The sequence below is a fragment of the Oncorhynchus kisutch genome, linkage group LG25 (genome assembly GCF_002021735.2).
Source record: "Oncorhynchus kisutch isolate 150728-3 linkage group LG25, Okis_V2, whole genome shotgun sequence".
In the NCBI taxonomy this organism is placed as follows: domain Eukaryota; kingdom Metazoa; phylum Chordata; class Actinopteri; order Salmoniformes; family Salmonidae; genus Oncorhynchus; species Oncorhynchus kisutch.
The window spans coordinates 7,778,913-7,805,599 of NC_034198.2; the positions used below are offsets into that span (position 1 = coordinate 7,778,913).

At 42.2% G+C, this 26,687-nt stretch overlaps 1 protein-coding gene across 2 annotated transcripts in view; it reads right to left on the bottom strand.

The window, feature by feature from the left end:
• Window positions 1–1,447: 1,447 nt before the first annotated feature.
• Window positions 1,448–26,687, bottom strand: part of skap1 (src kinase associated phosphoprotein 1) — a 44,709-nt gene continuing 19,469 nt past the window's right edge. For both annotated transcript variants that reach the window (XM_031804702.1, XM_020460228.2), the window contains 8 exons: window positions 23,544–23,624; window positions 23,348–23,431; window positions 23,103–23,227; window positions 22,913–22,976; window positions 21,939–22,145; window positions 19,204–19,257; window positions 18,808–18,917; window positions 1,448–3,054 (listed from right to left, as the gene is read on the bottom strand). In XM_031804702.1, the coding sequence (XP_031660562.1) occupies window positions 2,962–3,054; window positions 18,808–18,917; window positions 19,204–19,257; window positions 21,939–22,145; window positions 22,913–22,976; window positions 23,103–23,227; window positions 23,348–23,431; window positions 23,544–23,624 (818 nt within the window). In that variant the 3' untranslated portion in view covers window positions 1,448–2,961. The remainder of the gene's footprint in view (window positions 3,055–18,807; window positions 18,918–19,203; window positions 19,258–21,938; window positions 22,146–22,912; window positions 22,977–23,102; window positions 23,228–23,347; window positions 23,432–23,543; window positions 23,625–26,687) is intronic.

The following is a 26,687-nucleotide window of genomic DNA, read 5'->3' on the forward strand; positions in this document are numbered from 1 at the left end:
GTTTTTGATGATGTGATGTGTTAGCTGTGTTGTTGGCTAGCTCCTCTGAACAACAGTGTCCTGACGAGTGAGCACGTTTTCGATGCCAGGCGAAATCGCACTTAATTAGCTCATTTATGTATCCAAATAAATGTCACAAGAAAACATCTTAAGCAAATGCAGCTACTTTGTTGTTATTCTGTCTGCACTGTGTGACGAGACATTTAAGTTAGCCGTAGTTGGCTAGCTAGCAAGCAAGGGATAAGAACGTTGCCAGCGAGTATGGCAATGGAGCGTTTAGAATTAACAACTTGTTCTCTCCATAGATACAGAACAAAAAGACTAAACATTTCTAGCAACCAAACCGATAGAACGAACGACCAGCCGGTTTAACACATATAGTTTCGGGACTGTATCTTTTGGAAGGGTGAAATAGTATGAATAAATTCATCAAAATACATTTTTTAATGAAAATATGTCAATCATTATTTGAACATGTATAAAAGTGGCAATGGCCTTGAAGCCGGTGTTTGGAGGATATATTGGCAAGGTTTTGCCGGCCCTCGTCTCGGTTCTAACAACACCCATGCCAATGTATCCTCCAATCACCGCATCTCGGGCATTATCACTCAAGTATTGTGACATACAAAGGACCTATATGTAATAATCATTTGAATACCATGTTTCATACATTTACAATATGAGCATATAAGTATTATAAATATATGCATATATACTGTATGTATATAAAAGTAAGAAATGTATGTCACGTAAATGAAAATGGGCAATTCTTGTATATTTCAACATATACAGTATGTGACATATACGTACATATGTGTGGATACATATATAAGCATACTGTATATGGGCATATACACTGAGTGTACAAAACATTAAGGACACCTGCTCTTTCCATGACATAGACTGACCAGGTGAATCCTGGTGAAAGCTATGATCCCTTATTGATGTCACTCCTTAAATCCACTTCAACTTGTGTAGATGAAGGGGAAGAGGACAGGTTAAAGAAGGATTTTTAAGCCTCGAGACCACTGAGACTTGGATTGTGTATGTGTGCCATTCAGAGCGTGAATGGGCCAGACAAAAACATGTAAGTGCCTTTGAACGGGGTATGGGAGTAGGTGTTCCTAATGTTTGGTACACTAAGTGTATGTTTACACCATATATGCCCATATAAAACATATCCTTAATATACATATATTTCCATATATTAGTTTTCCGTATGGGTAGGTAGCCACAACAAATTGGAATTCGTAACATATAAGTTTTGCAAATGTGTAACATATTGTACAAATTGCAATTTGTAACATATCATACGAATTGCAATTCGTAACATATATGACATGTATGATGGACATCCACAAATTAATTCATACCATACGAAACGTAACGCATCCTACTAAATGGAGTGTCTTGGATACAGAATAATATGAAATGCTCTGAGACCAGGTTGATGTGTAGGAGAGTGCACTTCTTTTAAAACACAAAAAGTGTATAGAAAGACAGCAGTCACAAACAGCATGATGTTAAAGCATAAGCACCCAATCAATTCACTCGGACATAAAAGGCCAGTAGGTCCAAACCATAAGAAAAACACAACCATTAGGCTAAGAAAATATATTTGTACAAGCTCAACAATCAAAATATAGTATTTTTCTTGATATTGTTAATTATCAGGTATTCCAATTTCAAACTCTTAATTGAAACAAGATAGTGGAGCAAGCCTGAACCCTTGTTGCCTATATATCTTAATGTCAGCATCAATGCTGTTGAAGGCACAAGTCAGTATGCTTTGTAATGTCAAATAGCCCCCAGTTCACTGAGAGGTGAGGATTTCCTATTTTAGTCACAGGGGCATAATGTTTCATAAATATCTGGCCATTTCCATTCACACACATGGGTACAAATACTGCACACTGGAAACAATTGGATAGAGGAAACCTTTCGACATGATCCATAATTCAATGTGTAGACCAAAGGCCTCAGAAGGACCAAGGTAATGTCATTTATGCATGGAAATTAAGTCAATCTTTACAAAAACATTCTACAAAAACCTTACACTAACAGCATTGCATTACATTATATTACGAAATAATAAAATATCTCAGTTTGTCATCAATCTCGAAGTGTTCAGTGTTTGGGGCTGGGAACGCAGTCAGTCACATCACTCAACTGTAGAAGTAAGGCATAATACAAAGATAAACGATCATCAGAGCAGAATGTGTAACATACAGTTCCTGTAGTATTGTGCAGTGTGATATTTTTTCTATGGCGTATAGTTGGAATCATTTTTCCCAATCCAATGATGCTATAATTAAGCATTACTGAGCATATCAACATCTATAAAGACGGGTTAGCTGACAATGTCAAGAAACAACGATGCGCGCACGTCGATGATGCAGAAGGCCATGTGGTGTAATGATTCTGGATGGTCAGATAGCTAGCAACAATGAGAAGAAGCTGCCATGTGGGGAATCGTAGGTGGCTCGTTTCAGCTCATTGCATCTTGTTATTGATACCATTTCTTATTTTGACTCATGACACGTCTACGCTAATATGGCTAAAAATGAATTAGCTAGCTAACCAACAAATGTAACTATGTATTAGAGAGACAACAAGTGCTCATTGTGCAAATATATTTACATTTTCAATAAACATTTAGAGACTAAATATAGTTTACATGCTGTCAACCACCTAAGCCAGTTCTTTTGCCCCATAGTTGCGCACGCGTCGGTTTTGTTGCTAAACAACCAACCCGTCTATAATGCTGATTCAATTTCCCACGCAGTTCTACTTTCAGCCACCAGATGTCCTAAATGGCCGGCCAAGCGCTGCGACTATACACATCTCCTGCTCTCTCAATGGCTATCTCAGTGGGTGTCAGGAGACCTGTTACGCTACATTACTCCATTCAATTATTTTATAATCTTAACGATAAGAGAGTGATCCAGTACTTCTTGGAGCTCAGAGGATGTAGGCAGGGTGGAGGAAGTCTTTAGGGACGATACCGATGGTACCATTTAGCTCTCCGACCCACCAGCCATGGATGTTATACTCCTGGAACACAGAGAGACACAAGTATGGTGAGGAGGAACACGCACAACTATGCTCAGTAGACTATGTCATCATAGGTTTATAACAGAATTTAGCATTGCCTCAAAATGGCTCTTGAATACATTGTTTTGTCATTTTTGGGGTACATGCAGATTGAGAATTACCAGGGGCCCAGGGGGGTCTCAGAATGAGTCATGATGCAAAAAAAGTCTAACTTTGGGGGGGGGCTCTAAATAATGCTAATTGAACAATTCTCCTATTTGTTTCAAATGCAATTTGTACTGCTACAGTGGTAAATATTCAAATAAAAGCTTATTCCAAATGAAACGAACACTCCCACATGGTAAAAAAAATTAAATCCCATGTGGCAGCACTTGTCATCCCGTGACAGTCCCATATTCCAGACTCTTTTCAGGTGTCCTTTTCTTAACACAAAAAAAGGTCCTTTTGTCAGTCAGAAAGGTGCATCAATTAATTCCGGCTACAAGAGTGTAGACCCAATGACAATCGCTAAATGACAGATGTCTCTTTCCATTCATCAAATAGCGCGAACCCCCCCCCCCCCCGAATGCCACGGTGTACCCACTCTGGGTGTACCCACCCACCCACACCCACTCACGGTGTACCCACTCTACAACATCTGAAAGCCAAAGGCTATCTTATATCTATCGATCAATCCATTTGTATGAGGTTTACGTGTAGAATGCATGTTTGTAGAACCATTTCTCCCTCTCCTGGCTGTCTCTCTGGCCACTGGTGTGATAGATCCCACATCCTCAGTCAGCAGCCCATCCTATCATACAGAGAGTTCTGACACCTCACTATAGAGCCAGAGGAATGAAAAACAGACCTACTCCTAATGACTGGTGACTGGACAGAGATAACGTATAAGTTGTGTCTGGACAGAGATGACATATTGGTCGGTTAGAGCTCACAGATCAGAGTGATGGCCCAGGCCTGAAGTGTTCTTAGAGCAGGTCATGATAAGAAGCTCATCCATCTGGATGTGCAGAACAGAGAGAACATTATCATTCTGTCTGTTCACCTACACAGAGCACTGAGAACTGACTGTTTCAATGCAATTACAGAGTGATTGAAGGTGGAATACTCCACTCAAAATGGCAAATTGATGTTCTTGCTGGCTTTAAGACACGTGAAGCAAGCACACACATTTTCTTCATGGAAAGGTACATTTTCTAGTCCCTGTGATTTCCAACACATGGCCCTAATATCTGAAGTAATACAAACCCATGTTTCTATCTTAAAAACCAAAAACATACAGCGAAAATGTTTTGTTGTGGAAAGCTAGCTTGAATAGTAATCCAAAAAAGGAGAGAAACAGACGGACTGGGGCATCAGAGAGTAAGGAACGAAACAGTTTCTCTCCCCCAGGGCTGTTGCAGCTCCATTCCTCCAACCCCAGTGACAGAAAGTTGTATTTATCTCCCCAGCCCATCTGTGCAGCCAGTCTCACGTCCTCCCTGAGAAAGCTCTTTTTGATTATTAACGCCACCATTTGAATACGCTTGCTACATCACCACAGTGTGCCAATGGCAGCAAAGGTCTGTCAAGCATGCCAACTCCATCTTCCTCGCTGCCTACTACGGGTTCATACAGAGTACACCTGCTGGAAGGGGAGGTCTCGTAGAGAAGCATAGGGAGGAAATGTATTCCAATGACAATGCCCTAACTTCCATCTCTCCTACCTCCTTCTGATTTTTCTCCTTTCATTTGGTGTAAAATGCATATCAGACTTTTGGATATGATGATCTTCCAGTGATTTTTTGGGGACTTTTCCTGTTGAAAAGTGATATAAATACAATAAAGTACACTCACTAAAGGGTACATAAAATCTATATATTTTGAGCAAAATAGTGTTTCTTCGACACAACTGATGGTTGGTCTGATGGTCACTTTGTGACATCATCGGCCTCCACCCGTGCTTGAGGAACAAAAGAGGAAGCCCCCCTCCCCACACACACACATGTTTCATGTGATGGGGATGCCAGTGGACCACCTATTGAGATGTGAAAATACAATGGATAACACCTTTCTGTGGGTGCCAAGGATGCCATGCCATTTCCATACCAAGACATTCTCCTCCAATAAAAAAATTATCAAGTGGCCCTTAGTGGCAGTCTTAAATGTTTTGTGCGGCCTGAGTTCATAACTGTGTATGGTGGGAGGAGGTGGAATGAGGAGAGAACAGCGCCATGTTGTGGCGGTGCTTTGACTCGTTGACCTCCCCATGACTCCTCCATTGAGAGGGTGCAAATGAACGTGGGTGGGGCTGGCACGGGGAGAGAGGGGGATTGCGCAGGTTGCCATGACAACACCTGCAGTACACCAGTAGCATCGTTTATTTACCACTCAGGGGGCTGGCTAATGGTGACATTTGGATGGGCCCATCGCTCACTTTGGGCAGGAGGACAGATTGACAGCTAACGATGCCTGAAGAGGGAGGAGGTTGGCTTGACTGTCTCTCATAGGGTGAATGACAGAAGCAGGATGCAGGAGAAGGAGCACTTTGTATGCCATGCCAGGTCACTGTGACAGCTGCTCTACCCGATTCCCACTCTCCTTCTTGAGCTATACATTCACTCCTTTTTGTAGAACATCAGGTTCTGCTCACGTTCCACTGTCATTCTTTGTATTTTTGCTCTCACTATTTCTCTTGATGTATAAGCAATACATACACACGTAAACACATACATTCACATACACAGACGTACACAGATGCACACACCTACATACACACACGTACGAACACAAACACAAACACACACCTACATACACACACGTACGCAGGAGGAGTGTTAATAAGACTGACCCACAAGGCAGGCCTTGGGCGTGATGGAGCGCAGGAAGTCTCTCATTGCCCTGCCGCTGAACTCGCCGTCTGGGTGTTACAATCTCTCCCTGCCCTCCCTCCATCGCCCCCTCTTTCTCTCTAGCTACCTCTCCCCCCTCTCTATTTTGCTCTCATCCACAAGGAGAGTCATCAGACACACACTGCAGCGCTGCGTCTCTCCACTAGTCATCCTAACAATGAAACATGGACACCTCTTACAAGCCGCAGCTCCTGGTCTATTTGACCACAAATCTAGTCAAAGATTTGCTCACACAGGTGGACTGGACTGCCTTAGCTGTTCTAGATATATTTTTGCACATGGACACGTATCCGACCATTGCAAAATAAATGTCTACTTATTTTGCCAGATATGAATATTTAAAGGGAATCCTAGCAATGCCTATTTAGAGATTTGGACACACTGGTTTTAGGCTTGGTGATTTCTTGAAATGGTTTAGATCTGTTTAATAAACAGGCAATCTTTTAATTTAATCAACGTGATAGATTCAAAGTCGAGAGATAACTGAGCATGAGAGCGGTCTAAATTATGAAGGAACAAACAATCCGCTTCTCTTCGAAAGCCGCCTTGGGATTATGGATGGTTCTTTAACTTAATAGCAATTTAAAGTGGATTTGTGTATACCACTGAGTGTCTGTAATAATAGCTGTTTACGCTGCCCCTCATTTATAATAATTAGGCAGAATGTTAGGGGTTGCCCAGGCACAGTTCTAGGCTATTGGCTGGGCCGGAAAAATAACCTTACTGTAGTTGACCGGGAGATGACCACTGCCTCCTAGATGACCCCAAATCCCAGACTCACCCCCTACCACTTTGGGTGGTAAATAGGATGTCTTGCCCTGTCTATAGGGTATTGGTGTCTATAGACACAAAAGCAGCTTTAAAGGGGTGTGTGACAAAGGAAATGAGCGATAAAGAGAGGGGGATAAAGGGTTCACACAAAGCGATAAAGGGATCTCCATCTGATTGTTTTTCCTCCCTTTCCCTTTTCTTTGGCCACATTCACATGGTGTGACCTATGGCAATGGGCCAACTGGGGTTGTTATGAACTTAAGGCAGTTGAGGACATGAGAATATGACCCTATGTGGAAATAAGATACTCACATAGTATTTATCCTAAGAAAATACAATTCAATGCAAACTACATAATTATGTCAATCACTTTGTCAAATTGTTCAGATGTAAGTGGTATATTTTAAAAACTCTTAGTACTAAATCTGCAAACACTTGTAATGCCCCCTGTCTATTTTGTTCAGAACCTTTGATTTAGCATGGAGTTCCACACATCTTTCACCCCTGAGTCATACCACGAGAACATTTAGTTTAGTCACCAATATATCCGATAATAATCAGCTCACAGTTTAGATTGAACTCAAATGTAATCCAATAGCAAAAAATACATAATGTAATTTTAAAAACAGATCTTTTTGAAGTGCTGAATAGAAGGAATAATAAAGGTGAAATCAAATGTTCCATACAGTATTTAGCTATGTACCAGTATGTAAAATGTTTTCAAGTTTACTGCAAATCATGTCAAAAAATATATAAAATGTAAGGTTTGGAGCAGATGTCTGTCTTACAGTTTCAGTATCCTTATAACGTACATACAGTGCATTCGGAAAGTATTCAGAACCCTAAAAAACAGAAATACCTTATTTACATAAGTATTCAGACACTTTGCTATGAGACTCGAAATTGAGCTCAGGTGCGTCCTGTTTCCATTGATCATCCTTGAGATGTTTATACAACTCTATTGGAGTCCACCTGTGGTAAATTCAATTGACTGGACATGATTTGTCAAGGCACACACCTGTCTATATAAGGTCCCACAGTTGACAGATCATGTTAGAGCAAAAACCAAGCTATGAGGTCGAAGGAATTGTCTGTAGAGCTCCAAAACATGATTGTGTCGAGGCACAGATCTGGAGAAGGGTCACAAAACATTTATGCAGCATTGACGGTCCCCAAGAACACAGTGGCCTCTATCATTCTTAAATGGAAGAAGTTTCTTCCTAGAGCTGGCTGGCCACCCGGCCAAACTGCAATCGGGGGAGAAGGGCATTGGTCAGGAAGGTGACAAAGAACTCGATGGTCACTCTGACAGAGCTCCAGAGTTCCTCTGTAGAATTGGAGAACCTTCCAAAAGGACAACCATCTCTGCAGCACTGCACCAATCAGGCCTTTATGCTAGAGTGGCCAGACGAAAGCCACTCCTCAGTAAAAGGCACATGACAGCCCTCTTGGAATTTGCCAAAAGGCACCTAAAGGACTCTCGGACCATGAGAAACAAGATTCTCTGGTCTGATGAAACCAAGATTAAACTCTTTGGCCTGAATGCCAAACGTCTGATGAGACCTGGCACCATCCCTACCGTGAAGCATGGTGGTGGCTGCATCATGCTGTGGGGATGTTTTTCAGTGGCAGGGACTCGCAGACTAGTCAGGATTGACGGAAAGATGAACGGAGCAAAGTATAGAGAGATCTTTGATGAAAACCTAATCCAGAGCGCTCAGAACATCAGAATGGGGTGACGATTCATCTTCCAACAGGACAACGAACCTAAGCACACAGCCAAGGCAATGCAGAAGTGGCTTCGGGACAAGTCTCTGAATGTAGATTGATGAGGGGGGAAAACAATTTAATTAATTTTAGAATAAGACTAACTTCACAAAATGTGGAAAAGGTCAAGTTTTCTGAATACTTTTCGAATGCACTGTATGTTGAAGAAATCATCAGATATTATGGGATGTATTGCACAAGATCAACTTTTCTATGTGAATTACATCATTACTGCAACTGCTACAGTTTCACCAGCTAAAATGATCAGCGTACAGTGTATCAATGAAATCCAGATAATGAGTGGAATATATTGTTATATTACAACCAAATTATTTCAGCAGCGCATTGCACATTACACTATAATTCCAAATGGTAGCATATATAGTTTCCACTTTGTCCTATTGAAGCACGCTGACTGATGGAGGATAATGATGTAGTTACAGACACATCTTTATATGATTTGGTTCTACCTTCCAACATAAATTGATACATTTCTGATGTAAAAATATAGAATGTGACATATTTATCAGCATAATTTCTCTTGACGCCGTTAATCACGTCTCCATTTCTTCAACGCATGTAACTTTCTAAGCGCACCTTTTAAATGCAGAACATAACACAGTAAATGCTTGCGCCTTTAGCTACTTTGCCAAAGACCGTGTGCCTCTAGACAAAATAATGTAAAAATGATGCCCAATATTACCGGAGCTAAAGTGGGCCCAATATGTTATTTTATTTCTGCTCTGGATTCATGAGCCATTTTAAACTACTCGCAGTTCGCTATGTTTTGGTTTGATAACAAACGGTTGCTAGCCGGATAACTTGACCACTGACTAGGCTATGTACATATTTGGATGGCACAGGAAATCTTTTAAAGGAATAGGCTACTCAAAGAGATGTTTCGAAGGTAGGCTCCATATGCAAGCGTGGGGTGTGTATGATTGTATGTGTGTGTGAGAGAGGATGTGTGTGAGATCGGGAGTAAGTAAGAGAGAGAGAGGGTGTGGGAGGGAGAAAGGAAGGGTAGGCCTACACTCATAGAAAAAAGCGTTCCAAAAGGGTTCTTCAGCTGTCCTCAAAAGATAACCCTTTTTGGTTCTAGGTAGAACTCTTTTGGGTTCAATGTAGAACCCCCACTGGAAAGAGTTCTAACTGGAACCCTTTAATGGTTCCAGGTAGAACTCTTTTGGGTTCTATGGAGAACTCTCTCTGGAAAGTGTTCTACATGGAAATCAAAAGGGTTCTACATGGAACTCAAAAGGGTTCTACCTGGAACCAACAAGGGTTCTTCAAAGGGTTCTCCTATGGGGACAACCGAAAAACCCTTTTAGGTTCTAGATAACACATTTTTTCCCTATAAGTGTATTTTGGAAGTTCTCTGAAAAGTACAGATGGTTACAATGTTTTCGTAACATTCTTCAACAAGTTTAATATGTTCCTTGTATCCATAGAGCCAGTTATTTTTTCCTTTAGTGACACTCATTTAGAATGCCTGAAGCGTTAAGCTGTGTTGTGTGTGAGAGAGAGAAAAGGTGTGCCTGTGTGTATGTGTGAATGTTTAAAATGAAAGTGATTTATTTATTTCTGTTTTGATTGCATTTATGAATAAAGGTTTTTAATTCATTTAATCAATTCTAAATTGTTTGTTTTTTCTCCTTGCTGCAAACTTAAACATAACTCATAGTTATTTACTTAGGGTAAAGTTCATGTTAATTGAAGAGGGAGATACAGCCTACTAGTGTAAATCAGTCTCAGTGTGTGTGCTGTCATCCATTAAACATTCACAGTATTAATTAGAGACAGAAACGCACAGAGGTCAGCCACTAGGTGTCACTAGTGTCCATGCTCTGGAGACCTGCTTGGAACAGCAGTGTCTGGAGTAGTCTTCTCTCTCTCTCTCTCTCTCTCTCTCTCTCTCTCTCTCTCTCTCTCTCTCTCTCTCTCTCTCTCTCTCTATCTCTCTCTACCTCTCTATCTCTATCTCTGTTTAAAGGAGGCTGGATGGGTTGACATCGTAAATCTCACCCACTCCATTCCACCATTCCAGATGAGTGCCTCTGGGAATATCGGAATGTGGCTGCTAACCTGTGGAGCCATGTCTTTTGATTCCGGCTACATAAATTACCGTGCTGGAATGCAGGACAGCCTGACAGATTAGTGAGAACCATGCTTAGGAGTGAATATAAGCAATACAGATGTTAGCAGAGCAAAGATAGCATTTACTCATTTTAGACATTTTGGCAGCAAAAAAAAGATAGCGTTTACTAATTTCAGGCATTTTATCAGGAGTCCTGGGGACCTCCTCCTCCAATTTGGAGGTGGGCATCTGGAAGGTGAGGAACTCAAACATCTTCAGGAACTCCTTGGAGGAGGGACCCTGGAGAGACTTGACCATCACTGAACCAGGAAACTCCTTGTGACAGAAACTTATCATGTAAAGGCCGGGTATCCTTCATCTTCTCTGCATCTCCTAAGGCTTCAAAGGAGCTGTAACGAGCCATGTCAGCACCACTGGTCTGACTTCCAAAAAAGCTGGTAGGGAGTCATTGATGGACAGCAATATTGAAACCGTATACCTATACCTATACCTTTTCTAGCAGATTTAAGTCAGGACTGAGACTGGACCATTCAGGAACACTCAGCACCTATTTTTTGGCATTGAAATTAGTGTAATTGTCCTGCTGAAAAATTAAACTCTATTCCAGGGTTAGGTATTCAGAATACTGAGGCAGGGTTTTCTCTAACTTTTTATCTGGACTGCTCCGTTCATTTATTTTGATCCTGACAAACTCCCCAGTCTCTGCCGGTGAAAAGAATGACATGATGCTGCTACCACGATAAGAATGAAGCCTGTGTTAAAAAATACACTCCATAATCAATTTTGTTTGCAAAGAAATTCTATTTTTGACCTAAATTAAAAACTACAGGCTTGGGTCAAATCCAATACAACACAACAGTGTGAATCCCTTTGTATTTTCAAGTATTGTGATGGCAGAATTATTTTACGGGTATGTTTGTCACCGGCAGGGACACGGGAGTCTGTCAGGATCAAAATAAATATAAATAGAGTAAACACTAATAAAAAGTTAGACAATAACAACAACACAATTGTATATGCCAAAGACACACCAAAAGGTGTTAAATGTCTCAATCCTCACTTAAATTTGCCCGAAAATCAGAGACACGGTTTGAATATTGCTGTCCATCAATGACTCCCAACCAAATTTACTGAGCTCAAGCAATTTTAGCAAAAACAATGGATAAATGTTGCCCTAAGAGTTGTTGGTAGAATCCTATTCAAAATGATTCACAGCTGTAATGGCAAAATGTGAAGAAAGGGTGTATCGACTTTCACTAGAGACTGTATATGTGCAATACATAGTCCTAACCTGTCAGTTCTGAAAATAAGAACTCAAAAAAGTTATCATTTCCGTATGCATACGTAGGATATATCCAGTAGTATATCCAAAAAATATAAAAATGGTAGAAAGTAAAATAGTTTGATATTAGTATGATAATGTTTATCAGAAGAATCTATAACCGCTAAAAACATGCCATGCTCTAAAATGTCACACACACACACACACACACACACACACACACACACACACACACACACACACACACACACACACACACACACACACACACACACACACACACACACACACACACACACACACACACACACACACACACAATTTCCCCCTTATATACAAACACAGTAAAGAAAAAACTATCCAATAAAAAGAAAGACACAACTACTGTAAAAATGCTCCTCTTTACAGTAATATCTCGCTAGATCAATAATAATTGATGGGAGCTCTTTGTATAATCGTCATGTACTACTCAGTTCACAGCCATACGACACCGTGCCTGTGGCCAGCTCTTAGCCTGGTCTACACTCAGGCAGTCAATCAAATCACAGAGTTTCTGTATTCCAACGTGCCTAGAATTGTTTTGTTGATATTTCTGCCAATGTGCATGATTTTTTTTTTGTAGCTGGTTGCCCACCGCTGCCTACGTAGCTGCTGTGCTGTGAGTGCTCCACTGCCGCCAAACCCCCTCCTTGATCGCCTTTGTCTGGTCACTGGTGTAGCCTACAAACTTCATGTTGTACACAAAATTGTTCAAACTATTGGATTCCATGCGTCAGTAAGCATAATTTCATGTTCTTTTTTCAGGATGGGAGGAGAATACATGCAGCTATTTACATATTTGACATAAAATACATTATCAAAATGTTCGTACAAACATTGTTGTCAGTATTGCAAACATAAGCACAACACAAACACGCAGTCTAGCGATTTCATGTTTTTCTTAGCTGCATGTAACTCGTACGAACATTTTGATAATGAATTTTCTGTAAAATATTTACTTGCCACAATATCAGCATTTATAAAATGGGTAGGTCTAATCCTGAATGCTGATTGGTTAAAAGCGCATTCCAGCTGGTGTCTATTCCACAAGTTACCACCGGCTAAATCTATGACGTTAAAATGCCTATTTACTCTGTCTTATCAGCCCAGCCAGGCAATTTATAAACTCGATCTCCACTATAAAAAGCATCTCGACATTATCTCACTTTTTTATTAGATTAACATTTCGTTTTCAACTGCGGAGATTTGTATAAACTGTCGTATTCATATTCGATTTCCAACTGTCCCATAGTAATGAACGTGTAGGGGTCAGGAGTCTGGAAGAGAGAGAGAGGCAGGCAGCGTTTCTCAGCCAGTCAAAATATTTTTTATGGATGTACAGTTGAAGTCAGAAGTTTACATACACCTTAGCCAACTACATTTCAATTTAGTTGTTCACAATTCCTTACATTTAATCCTACTCAAAATTCCCTGTCTTAGGTCAGTTAGGATCACTACATTATTTAAAGAATGAGAAATGTCAGAATAATAGTAGAGAGAATGATTTATTTCAGCTTTAATTTCTTTCATCACATTCCCAGTGGGTCAGAAGTTTACATAGACTTAATTAGTATTTGGCTTTAAATTGTGTATCTTGGGTCAAACGTTTCGGGTAGTCTTCCACAAGCTTCCCACAATAAGATGGGTGAATTTTGGCCCATTCCTCCTAACAGAGCTGGTGTAACTGAGTCATGTTTGTAGGCTTCCTTGCTCGCACACGCTTTTTCAGTTCTGCCTACACATTTTCTATAGGATTGAGGTCAGAGCTTTGTGTAGGCCACTCCAATACCTTGACTTTGTTGTTCTTAAGCCATTTTGCCACAACTTTGGAAGTATGCTTGGGGTTATTGTCCATTTGGAAGACCCATTTGTGACCAAGCTTTAACTGATGTCTTGAGATGTTGCTTCAATATATCCACGTAATTTTCCTTCTCATGAAGCCATCTATTTTGTGAAGTTCCTCCAAACATAACGATGGTCATTATGGCCAAACAGTTCTATTTTTGTTTCATCAGACCAGAGGACATTTCTCCAAAAAGTACAATCTTTGTCCCCATAGTCTGGCTTTTTTATGGCGGTTTTGGACCAGTGGCTTCTTCCTTGTTGAGCGGGCTTTCAGGTTATGTCGATATAGGACTCGTTTTACGTAGATATAGATACTTTTGTACCTGTTTCCTTCATTATCTTCACAAGGTCCATTGCTGTTGTTCTGGGATTGATTTGCACTTCTCGCACCAAAGTGCACCGAACGCGTCTCCTTCCTGAGAGGTATGAAGGCTGCGTGGCCCCATGGTGTTTATACTTGCGTACTATTGTTTGTACAGATGAACGTGGTACCTTCAGGTGTTTGTAAAAATTGCTCCCAAGGATGAACCAGACTTGTGGAGGTCTACACTTTTTAGATTTTCCTATGATGTCAAGCAAAGAGACACTGAGTTTGAAGGTAAGCCTTGAAATAGATCCACAGGTACACCTCCAATTCACTCAAATTATGTCAATTAGCCTATCAGAAGCTTCTAAAGCCATTAAATAATTTTCTGGATTTTTCCAAGCTGTGTAAATGCACAGTCAACTTAGTGTATCTAATGTTTTGACCCACTGGAATTGTGATACAGTGAATTATAAGTGAAATAATCTGTCTGTAAACAATTGTTGGACAAATTACTTGTGTCATGCACAAAGTAGATGTCCTAACCAACTTGCCAAAACTATAGTTTGTTAACAAGAAATTTGTAGAGTGGTTGAAAAACGAGTTTTAATGACTCCTACCTAAGAATATGTCAACTTCAGACTTCAACTGTTTACAAAGAAATATACATTGAAAAAAGGTAGAAGAAAATGAAAATGTTGGAAGCATCACATCTGGAGGAAAACCGGCACCATCCCTACGGTGAAGCATGGTGGTGGCAACACATGCTGTGTGGATGTTTTTCAGCAGCAGGGCCTGGGAGACTAGTCAGGATCGAGGGAAAGATGAACGGTAAAAATACAGAGAGATCTTGGATGAAAACCTGCTCCAGAGCACTCAAGACCTCAGACTGGGGTGAAGACAATTTTATATATACACTGCTCAAAAAAATAAAGGGAACACTTAAACAACACAATGTAACTCCAAGTCAATCACACTTCTGTGAAATCAAACTGTCCACTTAGGAAGCAACACTGATTGACAATACATTTTACATGCTGTTGTGCAAATGGAATAGACAACAGGTGGAAATTATAGGCAATTAGCAAGACACCCCCAATAAAGGAGTGGTTCTGCAGGTGGTGACCACAGACCACTTCTCAGTTTCTATGCTTCCTGGCTGATGTTTGGTCACTTTTGAATGCTGGCGGTGCTTTCACTCTAGTGGTAGCATGAGACGGAGTCTACAACCCACACAAGTGGCTCAGGTAGTGCAGCTCATCCAGGATGGCACATCAATGCGAGCTGTGTCTGTCAGCGTAGTGTCCAGAGCATGGAGGCGCTACCAGGAGACAGGCCAGTACATCAGGAGACGTGGAGGAGGCCATAGGAGGGCAACAACCCAGCAGCAGGACCGCTACCTCTGCAGGAGGAGCACTGCCAGAACCCTGCAAAATGACCTCCAGCAGGCCACAAATGTGCATGTGTCTGCTCAAACGGTCAGAAACAGACTCCATGAGGGTGGTATGAGGGCCCGACGTCCACAGGTGGGGGTTGTGCTTACAGCCCAACACCGTGCAGGACGTTTGGCATTTGCCAGAGAACACCAAGTATGGCAAATTCGCCACTGGCGCCCTGTGCTCTTCACAGATGAAAGCAGGTTCACACTGAGCACATGTGACAGACGTGACAGAGTCTGGAGACGCCGTGGAGAACGTTCTGCTGCCTGCAACATCCTCCAGCATGACCGGTTTGGCGGTGGGTCAGTCATGGTGTGGGGTGGCATTTCTTTGGGGGGCCGCACAGCCCTCCATGTGCTCGCCAGAGGTAGCCTGACTGCCATTAGGTACCGAGATGAGATCCTCAGACCCCTTGTGAGACCATATGCTGGTGCGGTTGGCCCTGGGTTCCTCCTAATGCAAGACAATGCTAGACTTCATGTGGCTGGAGTGTGTCAGCAGTTCCTGCAAGAGGAAGGCATTGATGCTATGGACTGGCCCGCCCATTCCCCAGACCTGAATCCAATTGATCACATCTGGGACATCATGTCTTGCTCCATCCACCACAGACTGTCCAGGAGTTGGCTTTAGTCCAGGTCTGGGAGGAGATCCCTCAGGAGACCATCCGCCACCTCATCAGGAGCATGCCCAGGCATTGTAGGGAGGTCATACAGGCACGTGGATGCCACACACACTACTGAGCCTCATTTTGACTTGTTTTAAGGACATTACATCAAAGTTGGATCAGCCTGTAGTGTGGTTTTCCACTTTAATTTTGAGTGTGACTCCAAATCCAGACCTCCATGTGTTGATAAATTTGATTTCTATTGATCATTTTTGTGTGATTTTGTTGTCAGCACATTTAACTATGTAAAGAAAAAAGTATTTAATAAGAATATTTCATTCATTCAGATCTAGGATGTGTTATTTTAGTGTTCCCTTTATTTTTTTGAGCAGTGTATATTTTTTTATTTAACCTTTATTTAACTAGGAAATGACCCTAAGCACACAGCCAAGACAACATAGGAGTGGCTTCGGGACAACTCTCTGAATGTTCTTGAGTGGCCAAGCCAGAGCCCGGACTTGAACCCGATCGAACAACTGTGGAGAGACCTAAGAATAGTTGTGCAGCGACGCTTCCCATCCAAAAATGGGAGAAACTCCCCAAATACAGATGTACCAAGCTTGTAGTGTCATACCCAAGAAGACTCGAGGCTGTAATTGCTGCCAAAGATGCTTCAATAAAGTACTGATTTAAAGGGTCTGAATACTTATGTAAATGTTATATTTCAGTAATTTTTTAAAACAATTGAATCCATTTTAAAATAAAGCTGTAACGTAACAACATGTGGAAATATTCAAGGGGTCTTTATACTTTCCAAATGCACTGTATGGTATAACTATGACACAGGGTGATGCAAAACACCCTTTTTTACTGGTCTGAATACACTCTCAGCTGCCTGGAACATTCAGCTGGAGCCTTCATAATATATATGTTTTGGAATGCTCGTTCTAATCACCGCAGAGTTTTTGATTCAGCTGTTCAGAAATATGAGGCAGAGACATAGACTACATCTTCATGGTTCAGAAGAGGGTGAGTAAAGAGCGAAACGTGAAGGGCGGGGGAGGGGGTGAGCAGCAGCTAAGTTAGAAAAACGAATGTGTGCATAAAATAACACATGCGCAGAATGTGATCCGGATCTTAGGCTTTAAGAAAGAGGTTTCCGGAGGGGCGGGCGGGACGTGGGGGAAAACTCAGTAGAGCGGCGTGGGGGAAAACTCAGTAGAGCGGGCGTGGGGGAAAACTCAGTATCTGTAGCCTTGGCCTTAAAAATAACAGTTTGTTAGCACCATTGATTTAGCACTTAGAGCGTGTCCTTACTCCTTTGTAATTATGGGCAGTGTTGACATAGAGCCCATACACCCAGCCTCCCCCAACACCTCAAGCCTCTGTTCATGAGAATTTATGGGCCTTAGTTTTATTATGGCCATTTTATGTCTGTGTTCCCCAGTTAGAGCTAGGCTTAAGTTGCAGCCAAGGGCCTGTACTGTATTTCATTCGTAGAGGTCAGGATTCCCAGGAAACCCCTGTTAAACTAAATCGACTGCTCTACTGACGCACCAGAGAGGGAACAGGGATTGCCCTCCCCTAAGGCTCGTTAAAACAAACATAGCCACGTAGGGTCCTAATCGTGTAATTCATGAGGAAAATGTGGTACAAGGTTATGAGTGTGAGTGGGACACGGGTGGACTAGTGTCACACTAAACCAAAGGCTTCCACTCAGAAACAGACAGGAAGGAATCATCTCTAAATTAATTACAATGAGGCCCTCACTTTCAATCCATTATGGGACCGTTAGAAGGCTCTGTTGTAGTCTATCGGCTTGAGAAAACGAGTCATCTGTATCAATATAGCCGTGTACCAGATGGTACAGCTACAGCCACTAACAGTTGGTCTGTTACAGTGAAAGGTAGGTAAGCCAACACCTACACTGAAAGGTAATACTGTAGAAATCCTAAAACACTTGAAGGCTGGTAATGTCTTCTTGATCCACTTCCAACAGATTCAGAGCAGGTGGCATTATTATGCTTCTATGAAAAATGGACTGGGTTGTTTTGACATTCCCTTATAAACTAGTACACATAGACACATGCTCCTTTATATGATACTGCAGAGGAGACCACCGTGTTCAACAAAAAATTATTCTTAACTCTTCCTATAAAATACGAGTTGTACATACTGTAAAAACAGGATATATGATGACACACAAATCCAAGCCTTCCAAAATAGCTTCAATCTGCGAACAAGGTCTTGAAAAGCTTAGTGGGCGGCGGTGCCCAAATTACAACACATTGATTTCCACTAGAGTGGCTGTAACAAGTAGATAGACTGCATGTTACTACACAATTGCCATAAAACACAGGGAAATAGATTGATGGAAAAAAGCTGAGATGCAGGATGCTTCACCTGCAATTTGTGTTGAACACAGCGGGGTTTCGCATGGCTGCTCTCTCAATTAACCCCCATGATACAGATACAGACTCAGTAATGTACCACAATCCCATTATTGAACATCTGATAGGCATCCCCCCCCCCAACCCCACTGGCCTTGGATTGGACAATGGATGGGTTGGAGTTAGACTTAAATAAGTGTTACAAAGAGGGATTGAAGCGTTATTTGAAAAATATCAGAATAGAATCGAATTAGAATAGAACATACTATATGTAGCATGTTGATGAAGTGTATGAAGGAACTTTGACTGGCGTTGTTGATGCTGACCTTACTGACGATATAGATGAGGTCACCTCTCTGGAAGGCCAGCTCATCAGGCTCGTCTGCCTCACAGTCCCACAAGCCCTGGTAGTAGTTGGCATAGTCCATGGACCAGACTAAGGAAAAACACACAATGCTGTTGCCTAAAATATGTCAGTAATACCCTTATCTTTAACTCTATAAAAGTGACACCTACACACCGCCTCTCTAGAACAGCAGCTTGCTGATATCTCATTTCCTTCATACCCTCATCTATCTTGTATTAACATAAACAGCTGACAAAGGGGATTTTGTGGAAGATGAAAAGTTGATACAGATTGTTGAAAGGGTATCCAACATTTATACATTCATTTTTTTACTTTCCTATTTTGCTGGTCAATGTGTGCTCTTTGGTATTCAGACCTGGTTTTGTGCTCTTCTCACTGATCTCCTCAATTGGTTCTGGAAAGTCATCGTCTGGAAAATGGGATGAAAACAAAAGAGGTGAGAAATTCCAAGACCTTTCCTGAAAAAGATAATGCACTTTCTGTATTGTGGAGATGTGGGTACCACCTGTCTTCCCACCACCTCCCTTGGCCCTGGACACGACTACATACTTACACCAGGGCATGTCCTTGCCGTTCTGCCACCCCAGGCGAGACCAAAAAATGCCGCCCTCACGCAAAACCAGAATAGTAACAGTAAGCAAAATTACGTTGAAAAGATGTAAAAAATACGTATTTTCCAGACGTAGAAGTTAAGTTCTGAATGAAAGGTGAAAAGGTCTTTTCCATATGTTTAAAATAAATATTTTCCAGGACTTTGAAAAGGCATCTTTTCCGGACGTTGAAAAATAACTGTTTACAGACGTTGAAATCAGGTTCCTTTTTTGGTTCTGAATGAGAGTTGAAAATAAGTAATTTATAGATGTTTATATTCAGGCCAAATCAAGACTGGTCAAGACTGGACAAAATCTGAACCAAAGATAGACGTCTATCATTGGTTCAGATTTGGTCCGGACCGGACCACAAACCAATGTTCTTGGATGTGGAAATATAAGGCCAGTCCGCACCAAAAAAAGACGTCGAAAAGATGTCGGCTACGGTCCGTGCTTACGGAGGTGTAGCCTACAGTGCTGCCTGAAATAGAATTTTATAAATGCCCATCTATGTCGTAAACCTACCATTTATATAACACAAAAAAAGACGGTCCGAATCGAACCAAAAGAAGACGACCAAAAGACATTGTCTTGTGCTTAATCTGGTGTAGCCAACCATGTCGGCCCGCAATGTAATTTTATGAACGCCCATCCATGTGGTAGGCCCACCCTTTGTAAAACAGGCCATTACATTTCCTTTATTAGTCCTGATTCCTGTGACTAATCAACTTGGCTATTTAAGCACTGAATATCATCTACCCAACTTTATCAGGAGTTATCGTGAGCCTATTTGCAATTTGTTTACACAGCGGGAAATGCAGAAGTATTTTATTTTTCGCTATGATCAACATGTCAAAAAGAAGGATACAAACTTGAAATCACTGATCATGACAACAGGGTGAAACTCCTGGACAACAGTAGTGATTGTCCATTCGATATTATCCATTTCACTTTGATCTGTCCTGTTTTTAGGATATGTTGTTTGTTAACATGACAGTGCATTTATTATTTGCTTGAGCGCCATTTAGGTTTGGCAATTTGATCTGGAGAAACCTGCATGATGTAAAAAGTGTCCGTCTCATTACATTGTCATACATTTTATCTCCAGCCTGTAGGCTTCAGAAAAGGCCACATACTCTTTCTACCATATCATATATCTGCGAAATGATTTATGTTAGATGCGTGTCTCCAATAACACCCTGGAGAGGTGCGCTGGGAATGGACAATACAAATATTTTGCGCCCCTGCCTTTGACAACATAGGCACTGCTTATCACACGGTGTCATCAGCGCTCACCTAAAAAGCCCATATGCCACTGGTTGGAATAAAATGTCATTGTTTTTGGGCAGAATTATGTGATGTTTTATGTGTTGTTGTTGGAGGTGCGTCTTGGTCAGTTTAGCTCAGAAAATGCTGGCACCATAGGAGGCCGCCTAATCCTGCCTATTGAGCCCGCCGGCCTTGCTGACACGCAGCCAATAGGGCACTTACTCTACCTTACGTGTTAACAGTGCTAATCAATTGACCAGACAAGCAGGGATGTGCACTTTACCACATTACAATGAACAACAGAGTTTTAAACTTTTACCATATGGTACTGTTAACTTTGAATCACATAAACCAAATATCTAAAGGGGACATTTCTTAGCCTTATAGAGCTACGCATGACATGGATTACGGGCGTGGCACCTCGTGGTCTGAGAGGTGACAGTGATATCCCTGCTCTCTGTCTCCCACATCCATCGTCACGCTGTCAGTCTGACAGTAAAGCCACCAGCCAGCAACCCTATACACCCTCCAGACCAACCTGCCCTCTGCTTCCAGTAACAGCAGGGAAAAGACACACACACAAAGATGCATATGGGCACACACACGCACACACACACACACACAAACACAAATACAGCCAGACCACTGACCAATACACCTACTGCACCAACTTAACAGCCATGGTTACCCATTAAAATGTAACTTGTTACAATAATTAAAATATCTTTCTTTAAACTAAATATGTGAAAAGAACAAGGTTTGTAATCAATGTACTACGTCCAGTGCCTTTTAAGAACATCTGAGAGCGATCAAAGAAGGAAAGAGAGATTGATAAGTGGTAGGGTGAGAAAGTGAAAGAAAAAGACATTCGATACACCATCTGTGGTCAGGGTCTGTACCCATCCCAGATGGCTTTTTATGGTGAAAAGGCAGTTGACAAGACACATATCTCTCCAACCAATGATTTCGGCAAAGGGGAAACAGAATCTTGATGTATCTTAAATGGAGTGATGGATAATGACACTGAGAAGTCGCCCCCTTTGGTCGTTCTCAGGATCCCTTTAGCCACCCACCTTCCTGTGGGACAGTCCTGTATTTACTCTGTAAACAGCAACCAGACCTCTGACACTCTTATTAAGAATGAATTATTTATAATGTGTAATTAGTCTTTGAGTTACAGTGATAGTGATGCATCTCTGAGGGGTAAATGAGAATGTATGTGTTCTCATACCTGGGAGCACCTCGTAGATATCATCCTCCTCTGCTTCCTCTTGCTTGGGCCTCCATTCCTCCTGGCTACTGAGAGAGGCTTTGGCCTGCTGGGGCAGGATGGGGGCGGCCGCCCCGGTCACCCCCTCAATGTCATCATAGGTCTCCTCCTCCTCTTCCTCTTCCTCTTCCTCATCGTCATCAAAGGGGATGAAGCTGGAACTCAAATCTGCATGGGACACAGACATGGCATAAAATAATGAGCAGTCTCTCTCTCTCTCTCTCTCTCCCTCCCCAAAGGGCCCAGAGTAGAAGATGGCATCTACTGACTTCCCCATTTGATTATATTTTAAAAGATATCTGTGAAACATCTAGTCATTCTATTGGACATTAATGTACTCCTTTGATGAACAGTTGGCGGGAAAAAGGAAAAATCCACCCTTCATAAATCCAGAGCAAGTAACAGAGAGCAAAATCTTTGCCTCGAACTCCATGTCTATCTGGATCTTGTTTAGTAGTAAAAGAGGACAAGACAAATGATGGGGTGTCTGTTACATCCCGCAAATCAGGCCATTTAAGAGCAGCCGGTGCAGCTCGCCTCTCTCAGATGGAGCAGCGCTGTGATTGCTGACGACTGGACACTGCAACACAGGGTATCAGGTCCTCTGTGATACACCATAGGCCAGGCAGAAATCAATGTCGCTAGAAGATAACCAGAACAACTATCAATCAATTTCCCGTAAGGGTGAAATTATTAAGGGGGGGAGGACGACACGTGACATTAATGCCTTGTGACGTAGCGGATGAGGAGGTTTGGAAGGCGTCTGATTGGTCGTTTTGGGGATGGATATATTTGGGAATGGATATAAAATGGTTTGTTTTCTGCCCTTTCAGGAAATAGCAATCTAACAGAGGACAAGAAAACATACACAACCATCACTATATCATTTTCTACTACTGTGTCTTTGAAATCGTTTTCGAACTATGTAGATATACCTTTCAGGACAAAGTTTATCTGATCCACCCATTCCCTGGCCTCTCGCGGACTGCTAGCAGTGAACTGGGGAGGATAGACACCATCATAAAGTATGATCATTAGGTCAGACTGGTATGCTATGAAACATTACTGTCATTCAATCCCACTCATTCAAGAGTCAGTTGTATCGTTATTGTACTGTACACCCACCTGGAAGGAGCGTCGGTCAGGGGCACTCAGCTCAAAGCAGGCATTCTTCTTGGAGTCTTTACGTAGGTTGGCCACCAGCTCTGCGCTGTAGCCATTGATATAGAAGGAGCCCTTCTGCTGCTTGTCTGAAGGAAGAAGTGTCAACTCAATCTCCTCACCAGAATGTTCACAGGTATGAGTTCCAGGCATAAATGACTACATGGGTACATTGTATGTCTTAGTGTTATGTAAGGGATCAAACCAACCCTTGTCGCTCCCAAAGTAGTAGAATATTGTGTTATTGAGGACACACCATCGCTTTTGCCATTCTAAGCTGAAGAAGCTGTGATCTAAATGGAAAACGTCATGAAAATAACAAATGATGTAATTCTTCCCACACGTCTTTAAATGAGCACTCAACATTCAATATTTCCATAATAATCGACTCCATAATCTTAGTACCCCGTCGTTTCTTTTCCAGGTAGCCTTGTTTCAAGATGTTACTGAGATCCTGGGCTGCCACCATTTGGATCTCCTCAAAGTCTGTGGAAGATCACAAAGTAGGACACATATAAGTTGACAGAAAAATGTTGGTCTATTATTGTATTTGTCATGGACTTCATGTTGAAGATGGTTCTCTCATACCCAGGAAGCAGCAACAGGCCACACTGCCAGCTGTCCCTGGATCAAATGCACCACTGCTAGCTTAGGGGAAGGTCTGGAGCTTCAGTTATACAGTGACTCTGCACCTCAGAGGCCTTTAGGTGTGTGCTATTAACTGACATCTAACAGATGTGTTACAGAGAGCCGCACCATGTTACACATGTAGCAGTGTAAAATCAGGGCAAGTTCAGGACCCTGAGATCTGACACCTCCCTCTGCAACTGGATCCTGGACTTCCTGATGGGCCGCCCCAGGCGGTGAGGGTAGGCAACAACACATCCGCCACGCTGACCATCAACACCGGGAGTGTGTGCTTAGTCCCCTCCTGTACACCCTTTTCACGCATGACTGCGTTGCTGCGCACTATTCCAAAGCCATCATAAAGTTTGTTGACGACATGACAGTGGTAGGACAGATCACCAACAACGATGAGGCAGCCTACAGGGAGAAGGTCAGAGACATGGCAGTGAGGTGCCAGCACAACAACCTCTCCCTCAATGTCAGCAAGACAAAGGAGCTGATAGTGGACTACAGAAAACAGAAGGGCGAGCACGCCCCCATCCACATCGATGGGGCTGTAGTGGAGCGGGTCGAGAGCTTCAAGTTCCTCGGGATTAACATGGTCCACACACACCCACACATTTGTGAAGAGGGCACGGCAGTGCCTCTTCCCCCTCAGGAGGCTGAAAAGATTTGGCATGGGCCCTCAGATCTTCAAAAGGTTCTAAAGCTGCACCATTGAGAGCATATTGACTGGCTGCATCACCACTTGGTACGACCACTGCAAGGCACCCGATTGCAAGGCGCTACAGAGGGTGGTGAGTATATCACTGGGGCCAAAGACTCCAACCAACCAAGCCATAGACGGTTCTCTCTGCTACCGCACGGCAAGCCAGTACCAGTGCACCAAGTCTGGAACCAACAGGACCTTGAACAGCTTCTACCCCCAAGCCATAAGACTGCTAAACAAGACTGCTAAATAGCTAATCAAATGGCTACCCGGAATCCCTGCATTGACCCTTTTTTGTGTAACCGATGTGAAATGGCTAGCTAGTTAGCGGTGGTGCGCGCTATTAGCGTTTCAATCGGTGACGTCACTCACTTTGAGACCTTGAAGTAGTGGTTCCCCTTGCTCTGCAAGGGCCACGGCTTTTGTGGAGCGATGGGGTAACGATGCTTCGTGGGTGTCAGTTGTTGATGTGTGCAGAGGGTCCCTGGTTCGAGCCCGGGTATGGCCGAGGGGACGGACTAAAGTTATACTGTTACATTTGCACTAACTGTCTTGCACACACACACACATACTCACACATACACATACATACATTTAAAACGGATGTCACTGGCTTACACACAATAACCCATGCCAAAGTGGGCTTGTGTTTCTTGGCACTTTTACAAATGAATTCAAGATGTAAAGCTGAAACTGATTGAGTCAATAAGAACTCAAACCCTTTTTTTATGGCAAACCTAAATAAGTTCAGAAGTAGAAATGTGCTTAACAAGTCACATAAATTGCATGGACAGAGTTGCAACAATAATGTTTAACAATTATCTGTAAGGTCCTTCAGTTGAGCAGGGAATTTTAAACACCGATTCAACCACAAAGACCAGGGAGGTTTTCCAATGCCTTGCAAAGAAGGGCACCTATTGGTAGATGGGTAAAACATGTAAAAAGCAGACATTGAATACCCCTTTGAGCATGATGAAGTTATTAATTACACTTTGGATGGTGTATCAACACACCCAGTCACCATAAAGATACAGGCGTCCTTCCTAACTCAGTTGCCGGAGAGGAATGAAACCCCGGAGGGATTTCACCATGAGGCCAACGGTGACTTTAAAACAGTTACAGATTTTAAAAGGCTGTGACAGGATAAAAGTAGTTACTCCACAATACTAACCTAAATGACAGTGGAAAGAAGGAAGCCTGTACATGATCAAAATGAATCCTGTTTGCAACACGGCACTAAAGTAATACTGCACAAGTAATCACTTTACCCCTTCCTTATATGTACAGAACTACCTACAATGATCTTGTATTTCTGTAAATCGACTCGGTACTGGTACTCCCTGTATACAGCCATGTTATTTTTTACTCATAATTGTTATTCATTATTCAATATGTATTCATTCCTCATGTCACTATTTATATATATATTTTTTCAAATCTTTAACTCTGCAATGTTGGAAACGGACCCATGTGACAAATACAATTGGATTTGATTTAAACATCCACTACATCTTCATTTTGACTTTAAATGGCCATTATTTGTCTCTCTTTTACAACTCCATCTAGGATTCCACAGTTGAATGGAATTCAACCAAAGTGCCTGTCCTCCTGAACATACATGACAAAACAAAGCTCAATCCCAACCACTTTTCAATTAACCTGTCATCAGGCTTGAGCCTAGTTACCAAGGAGGGAGGTTGGGGGAACAGGTGGCCCCCTTTGGTTTGGGGTGCAGGAGTTATTTAAATCCCATTTATACTAGTCTGTGTGACCTTTAATTCAATTCGGACCACGGATGACAGAGAAAGTGGTCTGGAATCCATCCCCTTTCAACCAGACCTTGACTTTCAACGAACAAAACCAAACACACTGCGCCACAACTGAGTCTTCTTGTCCAAACAAAGTAGATGAAACCCCCCAACGTTCAGCGGAAAGGAGCGTCTCTCTCATTTATTACAAAATCCAAAACATGAGAGAGGAAGAGACAGAGCTGATAGCTTCTAGGCTGCACTGGTAGAGCTCCCCTAGCCAAAATGTCAGTGGCTATCTGCCCCTGTTGTTTTACTGTATGCAAATGAACCTGGTCCAGAATGCAATGGAATCAAAGTCATATCTGAACTTCATGCCGTATAAGGAACATAACAGAGAATCACGTTATAAGCCCATCCTATCCGTGTGTGACATATAAACGCTGCACTGGCCGCTGTACCTCG